This window comes from Lingula anatina, chromosome 1 (assembly GCF_051362555.1).
Source record: "Lingula anatina isolate TDL-2025a chromosome 1, LinAna3.0, whole genome shotgun sequence".
NCBI classification, from domain to species: Eukaryota; Metazoa; Brachiopoda; class Lingulata; order Lingulida; family Lingulidae; genus Lingula; species Lingula anatina.
The window spans coordinates 4,758,633-4,775,968 of record NC_141767.1 but is presented as its reverse complement, the minus strand read 5'-3'; the positions used below and the strand labels follow the sequence as shown (position 1 = coordinate 4,775,968).

Genomic DNA, 17,336 nt, shown 5'->3' with positions numbered 1-17,336 from the left:
TGCACAGGGTCACAGATATTTGATTAACCATTCTACTGATATGGGTGTACTTCTGTTTGGATATCCTAATTTGAGGTAGGACGCATCCCTTGTTGGGAGAGATGGGTATTCGTAGGAAAGTAAGGAACATAACTTCCAAAGTTGTTTTAATTTCTAGCTTTAATTGCGTTCTTCACATCTAGGATTGACATTTTTTCACGTCCAAACCAAAAATTGTTACCCCTTCTATAATTTCAGCCGTTTGGGTCTACACCAAAACTCACGCGGGAGGTTTTTTTAGCGATCGGTGATGGGTAGACCGGAAGCAGATAAAACAACACTTCTAAACCCGACCAAAAAACGAATAACTACATTTTTAGAGACAACAAAAATAGGAAAATAAAATCTATCAGCAACTATTTTCTGAAGTTGTGTGATAATCCTAAGTGAGACTGTTCACACTCTTACTCCCCCGACCCATCGTGAAAAAGCTAATCTAACCAACGGCAGTCCAATGTCATGGTTCCATATGTGAGAATATCAAAAATAGATTAAAAAAAAAAACTTTTTTTTCAGAAAATTTAGCTTCGAAGCTATTGACCATTGTTGTCGGCTGAGAGATTGCTGTGCTTGTGCAAAACTGCATCACGTGATCTCCCGCACTAATTAGAATCTAGATGTAATATTGATTCACCGCTAACTGCCCATGAGGTCCAATGTTGCAGTTTTCAAACTTTGCTGTTTTTTTTTTCTTGATCAGACTCATAATTTAAGAAAAAAATATTCTATTAATTCATAGATAACTTTTCATGACCTTCAAATTTCAACAAAAATGCTAGTGCCATCCGCGGTGCCAGATAAGAGAATGTTAGGAAAATGGACAGTAAGCTTTTTCTTCCATATTCCATACAAAGCGATTCGTTGAATAAAGTAAATGTTTTGGTAGATTTTTCCCTGTGTATATATTATCAAAAAGGAATATTAACTGGTTTGTTTAGAGTATTTTCCGCCAATGTCTGTTCCACATTTCACACATGTAACAAATCAAAAATTATCAGAACTTTTTGAGAGGTCGTATAAAAAATGAAAATAAAATAAAATTAATAAATGTATTGAATGTGTTGTATTTTGGTACTACGAATGCCATTCTGAGAAAAATGAATCACTGTGCTTGTTTTTGTGATTTGAATTGTTTGACACAAGAGAGCGGAAATACTGTCACATCGCCATCGTTGAGAACCGTCAAACCGCTTGCCAGTACCTCAAAGAAGAGCCATCATGAATAAATAAACATACTTAATATCAAGCCCTATGCTATGCAACGTACTATATTATGATATATTGACATGTATAACGCATGGTTTTATAATATCATTTAATCAGTGCAGTAACGTTCTTTTTGGTTTTGTTTTCAATGAAAATGGTTTATATATTTTGGAGAAACTTCCGGTCAAAATATTTTGATCATATAACACTAACGTAACGCAGGGCACATGTTATTACGTACGTGCATGAAGATACATTTATTTGCTGAAAGATTAATTTTATTATTATGAAATTCATATAAAAGACGTCTGTTGGATATTGTTCTAATTTTGACCGTTTATTATATGTGGCAGATTTGTGATAAGTTAGAGGGGGCGTGTTGTTTCAGCTGTTCTGTGGGTTCGACAGCAATTGAATCCCTTGTGACCTTAACGTAAATTCTAAGATGAACAATTTTATATCATGTTATATGAACCAGTATAAAAGTTCACAGCTGTCGTATCTAACACAATCATTAATGCAGCAGGCGGCTGGTATCCTTAACATGACCTTAGAACATGGGCAATATCGAGCGAATGTAGGTGGACCGAAAAACACTGTCATAACCACGCTTGCCAAGAAGTTATCTCAATTAATCATCCGTTAGTTCTGCCGGCCTGGTTTACTGTTAAATTGGAAATCTCTGCGTCTCGATGACCTCATAGGCAGCAGTAGTTTTATTGCGGCCAAGCCGGTGACCTTGTCGGGTAAACCAGTACGCACACGTCATCAGGTGGAAGAATACACCAAAAACTGGGTTAGTTGTAGACATCTTGAATTTTTTTGCTTGTGCGCTGCGCGCGCAATAGTGAGGTCATTATTTAATCTAGAAATGTGCTGCAGTCCACCACTAATTATGTAAGTGTTATGTAAGTATGGTTATTGCATTTAAGTCGAACAGTTCGTAGTTTTGTGTTGTATGTCATGTTTATTGATCACTAAAGATTCTTAAAACTCGATCAGGAACCATTTAAAGCAGTACAGATATGGGTAAGGCCTTCTGTTGATGAAGTCGGGTCAAGCGTTGTCGATGTTATAGTTGCATTCACATATATGTGTTATCTAAGGTCATTTGGTAACGATAGACGTCAGAGCGGTAGGTGTGGTTTTAGTCCAATTCTGTTACGTCAGATTAGATACTAATGTTACATAAGACTGGGTTCTGTGAAGCTTATCCAACTACGTTTTCAGGGATGCCGCAGATAGAGCATAGAAAACTGGGCGCGATTGAACTGGAATGCCAATGTCCTCGTGAGGTGAAATAACAGAGGTGAAATGAGGTGAGTCCAGTCGCTAGTGCCATTAAAGTGGGTTCATTTAAGGTAACGCACGTAAATAGAATCGCAATCCTCCTGTGACACGGAAATGCCTTTAGAGTTCGATTGAAGTACCCTTTAGCAAATTGAATTAGCTCAGAAGGATTTTGTCCGATCGACAGAAAACAACTACGACAGAACATTGTCACAGTGTCACAACTGCTGAAGGATTTATATAGATTAAGCCAAGAAACCACTGTTCATGCAATATGGGATCTTATAAGGTATGTTTACAGCAGCAGATGGTCAAACAGTTGAAGATAATTTCCTTTTTTTTTCAGTAACAAGATGTTAGGTAATCTTGACACACATTTAACACACCGGCAGCACGTTATCATGAGTTTATTGGTGAACATCTGTTATCTTGTAAATTCATGTCAACAACTTTTAACAAAAATTATCAAACTGTTCATATCCACTCGCACTGTATGTAGTTTTAACATTGTAACAAAATATATTTTTTGTTGGCCCGAATAATTTTCGGTATAGTACCGTGTCAGAGTGGCCAAATTGTTATCTCACGTTCTAAATGATATTACACAACAAATCCGTATAACCCAGCTTAAACTATATGCTGCAATTTATATGTTCAGGAGAAAGGATCGTGTTATCAGTGTTGTATTTGCCTTTACGTACAAATATTTTGATAAAATGTTTCCATCCTTCACCGCGATTTTTGGTTTTCTCAAAAGTGTTATAAAGTAGATCGACTGCAGTACATATATGACTCTGGCGTCCAGAATTAAGTTCGTAAGATTGGCGTTTCATTAGTTTATTTGCCCGACCTACCATTACATCATTCCTGGCCAATACTGCAGGCTGGTCTTAAGGATCAGCTGACGTAACCTCTCAGGAAATATCAGAGTAAATATTTCAGCATCCAGTGGTCGTCTGCTGTAATCTATCGTGTGCGATTAACTGGAGCTCGAGCCCAGGAGCAAAGAAAGGATGTAACCGGGAGAAAATTATGATTGTTTTGATGAAAATATTTAACAACATGTTAAACAACATGCATGGCGTGGACACATTTGTTACATCACGCTAAATTAGCCTTTTGTGAAATTCAGTAGTTAGTAAACAACAATTTAAATGCTGTTTTCGACCACCCTTCCAAATTTGCAGGTAGTTTAATATTACCAAATGTAATGAGCAGACTCGTGGTATCAAAAATCGGAGGGACGCCTAAACATTTTGTATTGATTTCTAAATATCGTATTGATTCGTCTGGTAACTTTTTATAATATAAGTAAAGACCTATATGCACTGAGTAATTAAGTTCCTTATCGACTAATGCAAATATCGCTGTTGTCTTGCATTTATTTTCTTGAAATATTTTATAAAAATGAATCGCAATCTCCATTAAGTATAATGGCCATATAGATTTTGTACCCAAGCATCATCAGCCAAGTATTTCGTCATTTGCCTATTAGCTCATGCAATGTGAGGTCGATTCACCGCACATACATCCGCTGGTTATTCAATTCGCCTTGTTTGTGCGAGTTCTTGTGAATTCAGGTTGCCCATCATTGTTTGATCAGTTTATTCTTTACCCGTGTATTTATGAAACCTGCTGTGCGCTCAGGTAACAGTTTATCGACCCAGCGCAGCCTGTTTATAAAGCGTAGAATATTCATGATGGTGAACTAAGGCCTCGTGACCTGGAGTGACCCGAACATGTAAACATCTCATTGTCGATATACCCATCAAAAGGAGTGTGGCGAGTAGTCTACAGAAGTAGCCTAACAACGGCACAGCTAGTAGGGGAAAAAGTGAACCAATAAGTTTTATGGATAAATTATTTATCTGCATGTGTTACAATATGATAGAATGAAAGTACATTGAACCTTCGGTAAGCGCGTTAACTAGTGCGTGTGCGACGTGAAGGTCGTTAAGCTATTTATTTGTGCTGCATGTTTCTTCTTTTTGGAACGAAAGATTTCGTTTGTCAGGCAAAAAAATTAAAGGGTTTCAGACATGAAACCTTTGCAAAATAGCATCCCGGCTATCTAAAGAGGAAGACGCTTCTACACCGGCAAGATTTGACAAGGCGCGGTCTAAATCCCTTTATACCAGTAAAACTTACGTAAGTCCATTATTGATCTAAAGGTATCTACACTATCTGGTTATATATTGTTCGCGTGACGTTATGGTTGACCCGAGATTACCTGCTTTCTTACAAAAATGAGGTCAACGCTATGAATAGTAACGTGGTATAATGAAACGACCGCCAATCAGAGGAATATTTATCAAAATGCCCTTGCCTTTAGAGAAGTGAAACTTCAGCATGATTAAAGCAAGCAACCTTAGACATTTTAACGCCATGCATCTGTCTCTTGGTGTTTACCTAACCTGTGCACGGGGCAGTATCATGTTCAACTCAGAAGACCTAAACGCGTAATGGAAACTTGACTGACCCCTAAATCTTTTAACGAATTCAAATCTCAATTGAAGGTTCGATGTTTTTAATTTATACAACCCAAAGCGCCCCCTAGGTGGCATCGGAGAAGAAATCAATATTGCTGTATGTGGACGACCTCAGCAACTATCACCTGAGGCTAAGTTCAATCCGGGCCACCAGGACATAGGCCAGTAAAACTGGGTTAGCGGCCATTTAGACACGTGCACTGTAAGAACCCTAGGATTTTTTCCACATAAGATAATGAATTTAGTTATTTTTATGCTCCTTTTTGGGCGTAAAAAGCCCGATTGGATTTGTTTTTGTATATATCTTTTATTTCAATACGCGGGTCGACGGGAGAGGTATTAGCCAGTCGATCTTTTCAATCAATAATGAGCACATTTGTAGGCATGTATTGGGGATTAGTGACAGTAGAACTAAAGATAATCAACAGTGTAAAAATTAATCCTCATACAGTCATTTTTTTCTAAATTCACTCCGAACAAAGGACTTTGTTGATAATACACAAACGGGTTTCACTTCCACTCCACTTCCATGTCAAATGTTTCAAATGTCAATGCCCAGGCACAGAAAAAATAGCAAAACGAAAGTATGACGTATTACGCTCGAGGTATTGATTTTTTTGCTCCTTGTCGAATAATGCATGTTGCTTTGAACAAAGCCGATGACGGTAAAAAGTGAGCGTTACAAAGATTTTATCAAAAGATTTAGTGTGTGAACAGTTACACATTGGGCGAGACTGCATTGAAGCTTCATCATTTTTAATGAAATGCGTGGACAAATTTGGACGCAGTCTTCAAAAACAAGGTTTGAACTTGAGAAAGCACGAAAGTAAAGGCCAAAGGGAAAGGATTTTGCGTTCTTCAACGTTGGGGGATACATGTTACCTTTTATCGATTCCATCTATTTTTGATAGCCTGTATATTTACCCCAAAGGCATGTTAATCCTTTAAAAGTTTTGATATTACAATTGACAATCTTTAGATGTGTGTTTGGATTCTCATGGGTAGTAATCCTTGAGATAGTCATAATTTTTTATGTCCACAATATGAATAGTGCATGATCATATACGGTATATGTGCTACTTATTATATTGCAATACGATTTTGTTATTAACAAAATAAATGAAATATCGTGTTAGCTAACATTCCCCAATTTTCAATAGAACCAAATTTTCATAGAACCAATATGCAGCTTCAATTGAACAAAAACAATTTGATTGCGTTCTTTTTCTATAGGTTATGTTTTTTTTTCTTTTTTTTTTTTGTGATTTTATGCTTTACACAAATTGTCATTTTGTAGATGTCATCGCCATGGCTATTCAATTCTATGTTTTTAATGGTGTCCTTAATAGCAATAACTAGTACATAATTTAAAATTTAGTGTTATTATTTCACTCTTCATGAATTAAGCAAATAAATTCACAAATTGCCATTCTGCTTTTGGTGTATTGGGGTGGGGGGGGGGGGGGCGGGTAGAGTCGAGTTCGTTTTGCGGGGATTATAGTCAAGTTTAAAGGTCACGATGCAGCGAAGGAAAATGCAGTGCAGTAGTGAAAAACGATACATATTAAATACAAGTTGAGGGAGATTCTGGGCAAATAAAATTTTCAACAGATTTTTCAGTGACAATCTGAAAATAACATTAATTACGATTTATTCAAAATTTTATTGAAATATACTGAAGATGCAACATGTGTTTCAAATTTTAGACTGTTTTAATGTCAATGACACTTACATACCTACCATTAGACAGCTGTGCTGCCTTGTTGTATAATTTTATAGTTAATCAATGTATCCATTTCTAGAGGATGTCCACCGACGAAGAAGCTGAACCGAAGTACTCCAAGCTTCAAGCTGCTCTGAGTTCCAACGAGCCGTACCCCCAGTCTGTGGTCACATCGGGCGTAGCGGTAGTAAAACCAGTTATGTTAGTAAGCAATATCCATACACCAGCCAGAGCCATCAGCGCAGAATCTGGTGGTCCAACAGTCACCCCTAAAATCATACCTCCTCGACGCCAGAGAGAATTTATTCCAGAGGAAAGAAAAGACCTCAAATACTGGGACAAAAGACGCCGCAATAATGAAGCCGCAAAGAGATCTCGCGAAAAAAGGCGTTTCCATGATATGAAAACAGAACAACAGATAACTAAACTTAGTCAAGAAAACGATTCCCTCAGGAAAGAACTGGCAGCATTAAAACAGAAATTCGGAGTTCCAGATGACACAAGTTTCTCTGACGAGAACTCTTCAATGAAAGTAGACTCAGATTCTCAAGGCGAAAGCGCCAACAGCAACACCAATCCGCCTGTGTCCGGGCAACAGGTGAGTGAGGAACCTCCGACAAAAAAGATAAAAGTAGAACCACCAGATGACTTTCTCCATGACTCTCGCGACTCAACTACCTCAAGTGTAATCACCAGATCTCCGGCGGTTTCCAAGCACGTCGCTGCCACTGGTATCACAACGCATTCAATCAAAACCAGCATGTCTACCACAACTACACCACCAGAGAACTCCATCTCTGCAGCGCTCAGGGCGGCAGGAGCATGCACTCCCGAGAAAGTCAACACCAACCATGCCGCAGTAAATTCTTTTCCTCAGTTTATGGGCTCCAAAACGTCTCTTCCTCACATGCAGTTACCTCTTATTCCTGCGCATCTTAATTCGGCCATGTTCCCGCACAATATGAATGCCAGTGCCTTCAACACGTTATTGATGCATTCGGGACTTGCTCCAAATGTTTTGCCAATGGTCAATAATTTCAGAGTGATACCTCCTGCGATCACAAAGCTGTCCGAAAGAAAAAACGCCCCTGATGGTTTGCATGCCCTCGCTGAGGTGGCTGTAAGTGAAAGTCCACTGAACCTGACGTGCGTTCCAAAAAAGCCAAGCGAGTCCAAGACACCGTCAACCGCAGGATCCTCGTCCGTGCCACCAACTCATCAAGGTAAGCCAGATATGCCAGGCACTGCGGAAGACGTGGAAGGCCAAAACCGCTTGGTCATTGCAGAAGATGTGAACACATACACCAGCGACAGTGATTCGGAGGCCGCCTCTCATACCTCAGATTCTGAAACTGCTTATGGGGCAGGGAATTCCAGATACCTCATTGATCCGAAATATGCCGAGCGCCGCCGAAGAAATAACGAAGCTGCACGCAAATGCCGCGAGAACAGAAAGGCTCTCATCCAACAGCGTAAGGCCAAGACAGATCATCTAGAGAACGAGAACAAGACGCTTCGGACAGAACTACAAGGCCTAGCAGAAGAAATCGCGGTGCTGCGTGGAATGATTGAGAAAAAGCGGTCCTCTGGTGGGAAAAGTGAAAATGGATCGACAGAGGAAAATACGGATTCCAAATAGGTGTCGAGGATCAAATAACGGAAATGCGGCTTATATATAGATATATATATATATAACTTACACTTAAAGTAAAATCCACATACCCTCGTTATAAGCGGGTTCCTTGCGGGTATAAGTTTATCTTGGAATATATATTTTTGGTCAGTAAATCTCTCAGGTGCCTATGCTAGAACGGTATGCGAGGGATGGTGTAACGCTGCCATAGAAGATGATAAGCTTTTGAGTGCCGTTCAAAACATGTATTTGGACCCTTCAATCGGTTTTTGGATCAGCCTGTGAGTTTTGTCAAGCTGTTCTTGGATGTCAAGACTTTTTTCATGTGTAAAGATGCTTGAAAAATGCAAGGTTGTCAAGACAAATTGTTTTAAATCATATTAATAATAGTTACCTATATAGTGTTTAATTAATTGTATAACATTACTGAATACAATCTTTAATTTTTTTTGGATCATTTTTAAGTTTATAAAACCGAAATTGGTATTTCAGGGTTAATGTCTATTATAAGGGATGCTACTTTTGTGAAAAAACTGTTTAAAAGTTTTTTTTTGCTTTCTAGAATGTCAGTGTTTGTTGTGGACCTATTACAAGTTATGTACGGCTATGCCGTTATAGCTATTATCTATATTACCTCATTTCATCATCGTGATGCAGTTTTACATGCAGTATGTAGACAAAAAGAAAAAAAGAAAAGAAAAGATATCATAATGACGAGGCAAACAGCACCAGCAATATGTATAATACATGTATCCGATGCAGCATCGGGAGCTGCTGACCAACCTGTTTGTATAATAGCATCTCAGGTAGACTTCATCCTAAGGGAATTGAAGGAACAAATAGCACTGTTTTCTATATCTCTTCGTTCAGAGAGCTGTGCTTTCAGAATGTCATGCAATATCATTTCCATTGGACCTACATGACAATTGGTAGTTTTAAATGTAGAATTGACAGGCAGGTATCGCAAGCAAGAAAAACAAACAACTTTATTACCTCATGATTGTAGTTATCACCAAAGGACTAGCACTGCGTGAATTTTGAGATTGTTATACATCTTGCATAGGGTAAGAGTTGTTGATGATTTCCTAAAGTGAAGACAAATATGTGCATGTAAGCGGGGCTTTGCAAAAGCCCGACGATGGTTTCATAATGTATTCTGAATGTGAACAGATTTATTAAACTCGATTTTCCTACAGAGGATGATTCTCTTCGTATTAATGCGAAATACTCTTCGTTCTTCGTATTCAAACTATTGAATTGTTATGCTTTTAGGGGATTTTCTTTTCCTCACGAGTGCCATATGGTCTAAAATGTAGAGACATTAAAGTAGCTTATTGAATAATTAATGTGTAAGTCAACATTCTGCATTGAATAGAGACAAAACTATGTGTGTAAAAAATAAAATGTTGTAATATAACACATACACTTATCTGCGCAGGAAGTGTATTTGTCAAAGAAGTATGTGCATTATTGTATAGAAGAATACCTCGATTGTTCCCCAATGAAATACTGCATCTGTGGGTCAAACCATTACGACATGCGGTTGATGGGGAACATTTTAGTTTTACGGAACACTACAGCGTTACCTCTTTTGGTGAATAACATTAGAAAATATTTTGAGAATATTGTATATATTGGTTACTTTGCAGTATTTTTAAAATTTCTCTTTTCCGCTTTGTGTATATCGGCTATGAGCTTGGTCACAATATCTGTAAAACTAGGAACCTCACTACTTTAGGTAACATATTATATGAGACATTAATATAATAACTAAGAGACGAGCAGTCTTCGTTATTTCGACTGCACCATACGGTTTTCTTGTCCTGTAAGTAGATGGTGTGAAATGCGTAGCTGAATCGTATTTTATTTACTATGTGTTTGTAGTGTGTAAATTGCATTGTCTCCAGTGTGTCAAAATGTATTGCTTTCGGCGCATTTATATCAAAGTTGTCTGTGTGACGATTTTCCTCTGTTTATTGTTCAGAACAATAAAATTATTTAACTGTTTCTTATTGGGCAAATTTTGAATGTTGACTTGTGATTTTTAACGATAATATTTAATGAGTATTTTATGAGTATTTTATTATTTATTTATTTATTTATTTATTATTTTTCATTATTTAATGTTTGTGAAGAGACAGTTCTCCAATCGCTCTGAATATCTTGGCTTGCAGATACCACTATTGAAAATCACTACCTGTTTGTAGTACCTATATAGCCCGTTAAACCGCGGGTCTCCCAGGACCTACTATAAACCGTCTTGTAAACTCTACATGCATTTCTTAAAGCCCCCCTTACACCGGACGGCGTCCTTTCTGCGTCCCACAGTACGGCCTCGTTTGAGAGTAAAATAAAAATACTTGACGTGCCGATCATTGAGCATTCATTCTGCAACCAAAGCGATGCTTGTGCCCCTTTATTACGACCACAGCGATGCCAGTTTCACCTATCGCACAAAGGGGGGGGGGGGGGGGGGGGGGCTTTATGTTTTTAATGACTGCCTTTTACAGGAAGAAAAAAAGATATGAAAGACTGATTTAAAAGATTGCGTTCGCGGCTTTTGATTTTTCTGTACATATGTTTTAAAAAGTATATTATACAAACGGAAAGGTTAGATTTTAATTAGACAGGAAAAACACCAAAATCTGTTTTAATATTTACTTCCTGCTAACAAAATTTATATGATTCTACATTGGTAGAATTCAAAATTTGACTTGAAGCATATTGAGGCAATGCCATCAGAGACTAGGGGAGACCGGGGCTAGTTGGACCCCGGGGTAAGTTGGCCCCCCGTCAATTTATGAAAAAGTAACTACGAGGTAAAAAAATTGGCCACATACTCTTGCAAAGTGACCGTAGCCTACAATGCTAAGGAAGTGTCGGACGTTAAAAAGTTTTACTTAAGCGGTGAGTCGAAATAAATGATTTTTGCACCTAAAAGTAATTTTGTTTAAGAGATTTAAAAATCTATTTTCATAGGCTTTTGATCGAATATAAGATATGTATAGGGCATCAAACTGAAGCTCATTGTTTCAAGTTTCACAGATATGTATCATCGTTGCTCATTCTAGCACCATAAATGGCTACCATCCTTTAAAATAAATAATGTGCACCCGGGGCTAGTTGGCCCCCTTGACTCGGGGCAAGTTGGACCCTCATATTACCCACAAACCTTTGCGCGCAACGCTGTTTGAAATAAACAAGTTGATGAAATTGACAAAGCTTGCCGATGTCTATTACCGTCTGATTGTTTTTTTTTTTTTAATTTTCTCTCTGATGTCTTTTTGAAAATTTATATTAGAAATATTCTGTTGATTGTAAGTATTAAAAAGCAAATCCATTGGACTTTCCGTAGAAAAACATTTATTTTGCCTTAATTCATTGTAAGGGGATTCCCTTTGTATTTATAGTGTTATATGTGGCCCCAAGGGGATTTTCCACCCCTCCCTAGCTAGAGACCATTGTTGAAACAAACTCAATGGTTTAAAACTGAATTTGTTACTTTCTTTTAAAAAGAAAATTTATTATTCGTTTTCATTCATTAAAAACCTTCTTTATACCATTATTTATTTATTCTTAATTAAAACAAAACACATTTTATTGATAGATATTTTGGTTCTTGCAACACATACCCCCCCCCCCCCCCCCCCAACAACGTGACGTACGGAAACCTCAATAAATCTGCCTCATTTGAACTGTTTATTCATCAAAGACTCTCAAAAATCAATTAAATAAATTAAAAATTTATAAAAATGTATTTCAAGGCGTTTACATGGGATATATACTTCATTTTCGTATAGGGGGGCCAACTTGCCCCGACCCTGGGGCCAACTTGCCCCATGGCGGGGCAAGTTGGCCCCCCTGACGTCAACTGCGTTTTTTGTCAAATTGTGAGCCACCTGGCATTATATTTGAAAAATAATGACGTTGCATACGTAGCTTAGTTCATGGGGCTTACTTTGAAACCGGTTTTGTTACTCTAACCCACTCCTAGTTGGCTCGACAAGGCCAAAAGTGTCTAACTGGGCCAACTAGCCCCGGTCTCCCCTATTATGATAAAATACCGGTGCATGTTAGTATTGATAACGATCTCGACGTTCCTTGGTAGTGGGATCACAATGACCAGCTCTACTGGTTTGGTTGCGTTATTGAGTGCGCTGTGTTCAGACACTGCTCAACTACAGCAATTTACATTTCAACGATTTATTTAATATGAAATAGTCTGTTCAGATCGCGTACTTTTTCTTCTCGTATCGGACTTCTGTTCACTTTTTGAGTTGATCTGATACGAAATAGAGATATTAAAAGGATTATGATGATGAATATTATAATTCTTGATAAATAAATATTACTTTACTGGACTTAATTTAATTTGTGTCTCCCTCTCGGAGATTTCAGCCCGTCTGCTGATCGAAAAGACAGGTAGAACTATTCTGTCTTGGTACGTAACCAAAGAGTAAATTGAAAGTCCAGTATTAGATTAAAAAAATTATTTGGGTAAATACGGCCGGATGACTCTCTACATTGTTTAGTATTAAATTTATTATTGAACAACTTAAACCAGCTGTGGTTTTGAATAAGCAGGCCTAGCCCTCTGGCCCCTCCCAAACGCCATATAGGCCTACATGTATAATACTACAAGTGCTTACTAGCTCATATCAAGCCATACTTTTTCATACTTAGTGAAGATACACATTCACCAACGTATCACAAGGGAATAAAGACGACAGGGGATCAGGGTATTTTGTAGAGGGAGGAGAGGCAGCCACTGTAAGGAGTCCATGATGACGTAGCCCACTTGCCGGCTTGAGTATATTTTTAATTCTAGGTACATCGATTCAACACTCCTCTTCTATAAATACTTTATTTGGAATTATTGCATTGCGTTATAAAGAATAACTAAAAAAAGGCTTCTGAAGCCAAAACATTGTGTGACAAAATATGATAGCCCGCTTAACGAAATATATACAGCGTAACTGGAGAATAAAAAAACTGACAAATAAAAGAACTGGAATGCTTCTCTTGTGTCACCCAGCTTCAACCAACCAACCGATATAGTTTGACTTAATGCGGGCGGTTTATTTGTATCACCCACATGACCCATTCATTGTTGACTCAGAAATGTAACATACTGAACCAAGCGCCATGTAAAGTTGTTATGTTTAGAATGTGTCAGGTGAAAGCGGATTGCACCCTTCTCCCACGTCTAGTTCGACCCTCTCTGTAGTCCAAATAGTCTAAGGTCGGGTGGAGAACTTTATATGACGCTAAAAATTCCTTTGATACAAAACGTGGGTTGATTTTAGGTATCATTGTATTTGTTGGTTTGGCATGTCCCTTTGCAGGAATGATCCCGTACCTAATGTAAAGATCTTGCTTTTTAAGGTCTATTTCATTTAATTGTGATGCTGCTTGTAAGATTTCTTGCGTCTTTTCCTTTTTCTCCTCTTGCACTTCCTTAACCCCTTGCTTTATAACAGACCAACGCATTGGTTTTCCTTGTTTTGTTTCTTTTTCTGGGTTTATCTGGTTTTCTGTCTCTGTCTCATTCTCTCCATGCTGTGGTTCCGTTTCTTGGTGCTTATTTGACCTGTTTGCTGTGAATTTTTTTATCCTCAAATTTGTCCCAAACCCTATATTTTGTCTTGATTTTTCACTCCGGAATTCTCCAGCAACTTTTTGAAATGTCTCGCTAGATCGGAAGTTAACTTTGTTTTGTTGAAAAGTCCTAATTTTCGAAGAATCGTCATCTATACTTTTGATATGATTTTCAAATTCAATCCAGATATTCTGAGAGCTGTTGCCACCACCCTCCCCTCCTGTCACAGCCGAGGAATCTGGAGAAATGGACCTCGCTGAGTTTGGGCGACTTTCATCAGCAGTAGCGTTGCCAAAAGCAAGCGACTCGCGCCGGTTGGCCCTTTTTATTCTTTCGATCTCGTCTTCTTGTTCTCTCGCTGAAGATGACTGAGAGCGCCTCACTGCTGTGATCAAACCTTCCTTTTTTCGCAGTAATCGGGGAAGCTTTTCAGTTTTTTCATCTTTTACTCTTCTGTCCGCATCTTTTTCCCCAGCACTTGGACCCCAAGCGTACTTAGTGCTTGATTTCCTTCGTGCAGATTGCGCCCGCGTTGACTCGCTGCCATTTTCCATGGTACATGTAGTAGATGGCAAACGCATAGACACGCTAATGTTTATCATAACAAATCTGACAGTGCCCTCTATTCAATTTCCTTTGCCTCTAGGAATATTGATTTATCCTACAACGCTTTATGTTATATGTGTTATTGATCAATATGCATCTTGAATGTGTTCTCTCAGTCTTTTGTTCCACAATTTACTTTATCCTGTCAGTGGATATGTGAAGCTCCCGTTGGATTAAATCGAAGCTGGTTCAATAATTGCTGTAGACCTTATGCATTAACTTTTCGGGATGTATGATGATCATATTCACGTCGTCCGTGTCGCCTTGCTATTTGTGACAGGTGCCCAAAGTAACCTGTAAATAATACAAACACATTAAATGAAATTAGAGATATTCCCACATAAGTATCGTGCAAACATCCTTAATCTCTGCATACCCTTTCAGAGCCCTCCTAATCTCGGGGATCAATATTGAAATGTGACCGTTTTCAGTCTGGCTATGTTTGTCCTTCGAAATGGGCACGACGCCTCTTCTACCTAGGACCTCTTTTCTATTATTCTAAAATTTGTTTTACATGGGTTCATCAATCGCATTATATGTCACAATTCACGGTTCCTCTTACAGCTTTTATCCCGGCGCACAACTGAAGAACAACTCTAGATTTATAGTTCGAAGCAAGAAGAAACTATACAATCTAATATGTAAAACGAAATTGATACCGATTGTTGGGCGGTTATTTGTGTGTAAGGTGCAGCACGATGTAGGTAATGAACATCAAGTACTGGTTAAACCAAATATTGAATCTGGGCCTCTGTAAATGGCTAAGGATCTTATTACATACTAGAATTTTAGAATTGTTTCCCCTATCACTTGTAGAATTTTAATTTGGCGTTGTTCACCCTATTTAGTCAAGTCAAGGCAACGTGGATTGATTGGAAGTGGGTATAAAAGTCGTTGACACTACACTTCCTTTGATGCGCATATACGTAACCAGTAGTCCGTTAGCACAAACTATTGCTTACTGCTCTTGGTAATCTCATATTGACCAGCAAAAAGTATGAATAAAATAATTCGCCGGTAGTTAAGGTACATTTGTTGATCTATTGTGACTTAAAATTTCGGACTATTTTGGATATTCAATGTTTTTGATTCAAACAAATATGGTCATTGTTGCACTGCATTGAATACCTTTAGCCCATCTCATTCTCTCCAAATCAGTGGTAATGAGGGGAACATTAAGCTTTCCCTTGTGTGACTTACATAATCGAAAAATATAATGTAAAAATTGTATTTTTTATATAAGTAGGTTTAACCCAACCTTGTATTATGTCTTCGTGTTAAAAATACCTGTGCTTTTGTACGTCACTCGGGCATTTCTATCCTATTTATGTAAGGAAATTAAAATCCCTGTTCAAAGTTCAAAACCACTAAGAATGATTTTCAAACAGTGTTTTGAATTGGTGAAAAAGCACATTTCAAGTTATGAAAAATTATGAAAAAAGTTTCTTTTTCGCGATAGAAATGCCTTATATTATTTTTTAAGATTGGAACTCGATAGAGGAACGGTTAGTTACCTACATGTATCAGAAAGAAGTCTAAAACTGCAGAAAATCTAGTTTTTTTTTTCTTCTTCTATTTTCTTCTTTTTTTCGCGACCATCTACCACAAACAACAACTGAAATGTTCTGGGCAACAAAGGCATTTGTATTTAAAGAATCTGTTCAGAAAAGATTAAAACGCACTGCAGTTTTCCACTCTTGCAGTGCAATACATTAGGCGGTACAGAGGACAACAACTTACATTTTTTTTAAACACCACACAAGGTGTAACTAGTTTACCTGTACAAAGTATTAAAGCAGCAGGTGATGAACTTAGGTATTTTTTGTGTGAACAATTATTATTAAAAAACGTGCAAATAAAAGAGCATCAAGACTCGGATTTTTATTATACTGTACAGGTACCTGTTTATATCCCTAAAGAGTTACATAGATTCTTTTTGACAAAAGAAAAAAAACACAGAAGATGGCATTTATCCACTATTAACTAAGCAAAGTGTTTTAGTGGAAATTCTGGTGGGAAAACTGAACCAATTTTCCCGAGTCTTTAACCACCAGTCACCGAACTACGTTAATTCAACACACCGCACTAAGAAATGGTCACAAAAAAGGAATATAAAACACATGAATTTACCCTGATTCAGAGAACTTCTTCGGTAGTCCACAGACAACGTGACAAGGCCTCACCAAACTTCGATTGATCTCGAAGTGCTGACGTTCGTTACTTTGTGTACTATGCCGTTGTGATATATGACGCCGTTTAATTTAATTCTTTGAATGTATGAAATATACAATTACAGTCTTGTTGTTCCCAAGTTACGTAGATGGTTATCGCAACACAGACCGTGAACTAAAGGGGCCACTTTATATTCAACCCGTTTGGAGCAAACGATAGAACTGATCATTGCCACAACAAAACAAGTGTACACAGTTATTCACTCGGGCGAGTTCACCTACCAACGCCTTAGATAAGATTATTCTAAAAATGAAAAGGAGTTCACGAAAAGCATAAGAACGAATTTATACAGTTAGGAATGCACTTAAAAAACTAATTCGTTACTAATTTATCAGTTTTGGCTTACCTGACAATATGCAGGGTAAGACAACTTAAGTCCATCCAAATCAGGATACACTGCCCATATACTAAGCTAACACCTGTCTGCCTTGTTACGTCCCTAGCAATGTACGGTGCTTTCTTTGATAACTTAAGTTTGACACAGTGTAGTTCTCTATTTGATTGTAAACAAAATCTACA

The 17,336-nt window shown here is 37.8% G+C and overlaps 2 protein-coding genes across 7 annotated transcripts; one reads left to right on the top strand and one right to left on the bottom strand.

The window, feature by feature from the left end:
- Window positions 1-1,820: 1,820 nt before the first annotated feature.
- Window positions 1,821-10,387, top strand: LOC106165643 (uncharacterized). 5 transcript variants are annotated; one of them, XM_013543944.2, is made up of 3 exons: window positions 1,821-2,041; window positions 2,476-2,564; window positions 6,827-10,387. In XM_013543944.2, the coding sequence occupies exon 3, from the start codon at window positions 6,830-6,832 to the stop codon at window positions 8,384-8,386; it is 1,557 nt and encodes a 518-aa protein (XP_013399398.1). In that variant the 5' UTR covers window positions 1,821-2,041; window positions 2,476-2,564; window positions 6,827-6,829; the 3' UTR covers window positions 8,387-10,387. The 5 variants fall into 5 exon arrangements, with proteins under 5 accessions (XP_013399398.1, XP_013399395.1, XP_013399394.1 ...); XM_013543941.2 differs by having other exon boundaries at window positions 1,821-2,142; XM_013543940.2 differs by lacking the exon at window positions 1,821-2,041 and adding an exon at window positions 2,046-2,153.
- A 2,843-nt stretch (window positions 10,388-13,230) lies between these two features.
- LOC106165605 (uncharacterized) lies at window positions 13,231-17,336 on the bottom strand. Of its 2 annotated transcripts, none has more exons than XM_013543858.3 (2): window positions 17,164-17,336; window positions 13,231-14,879 (listed from the first exon to the last, which is right to left on the bottom strand). In XM_013543858.3, exon 2 carries the CDS (start codon window positions 14,579-14,581, stop codon window positions 13,553-13,555), a length of 1,029 nt encoding a protein of 342 aa, XP_013399312.2. In that variant the 5' UTR covers window positions 14,582-14,879; window positions 17,164-17,336; the 3' UTR covers window positions 13,231-13,552. The 2 variants fall into 2 exon arrangements, with proteins under 2 accessions (XP_013399312.2, XP_013399311.2); XM_013543857.2 differs by lacking the exon at window positions 17,164-17,336 and adding an exon at window positions 16,716-16,923.

Coding starts and splice junctions, on each gene's coding strand:
- LOC106165605 (XM_013543858.3), bottom strand. CDS start 14,581: ATGATAAACATTAGCGTGTCTATGCGTTTGCCATCTACTACATGTACC.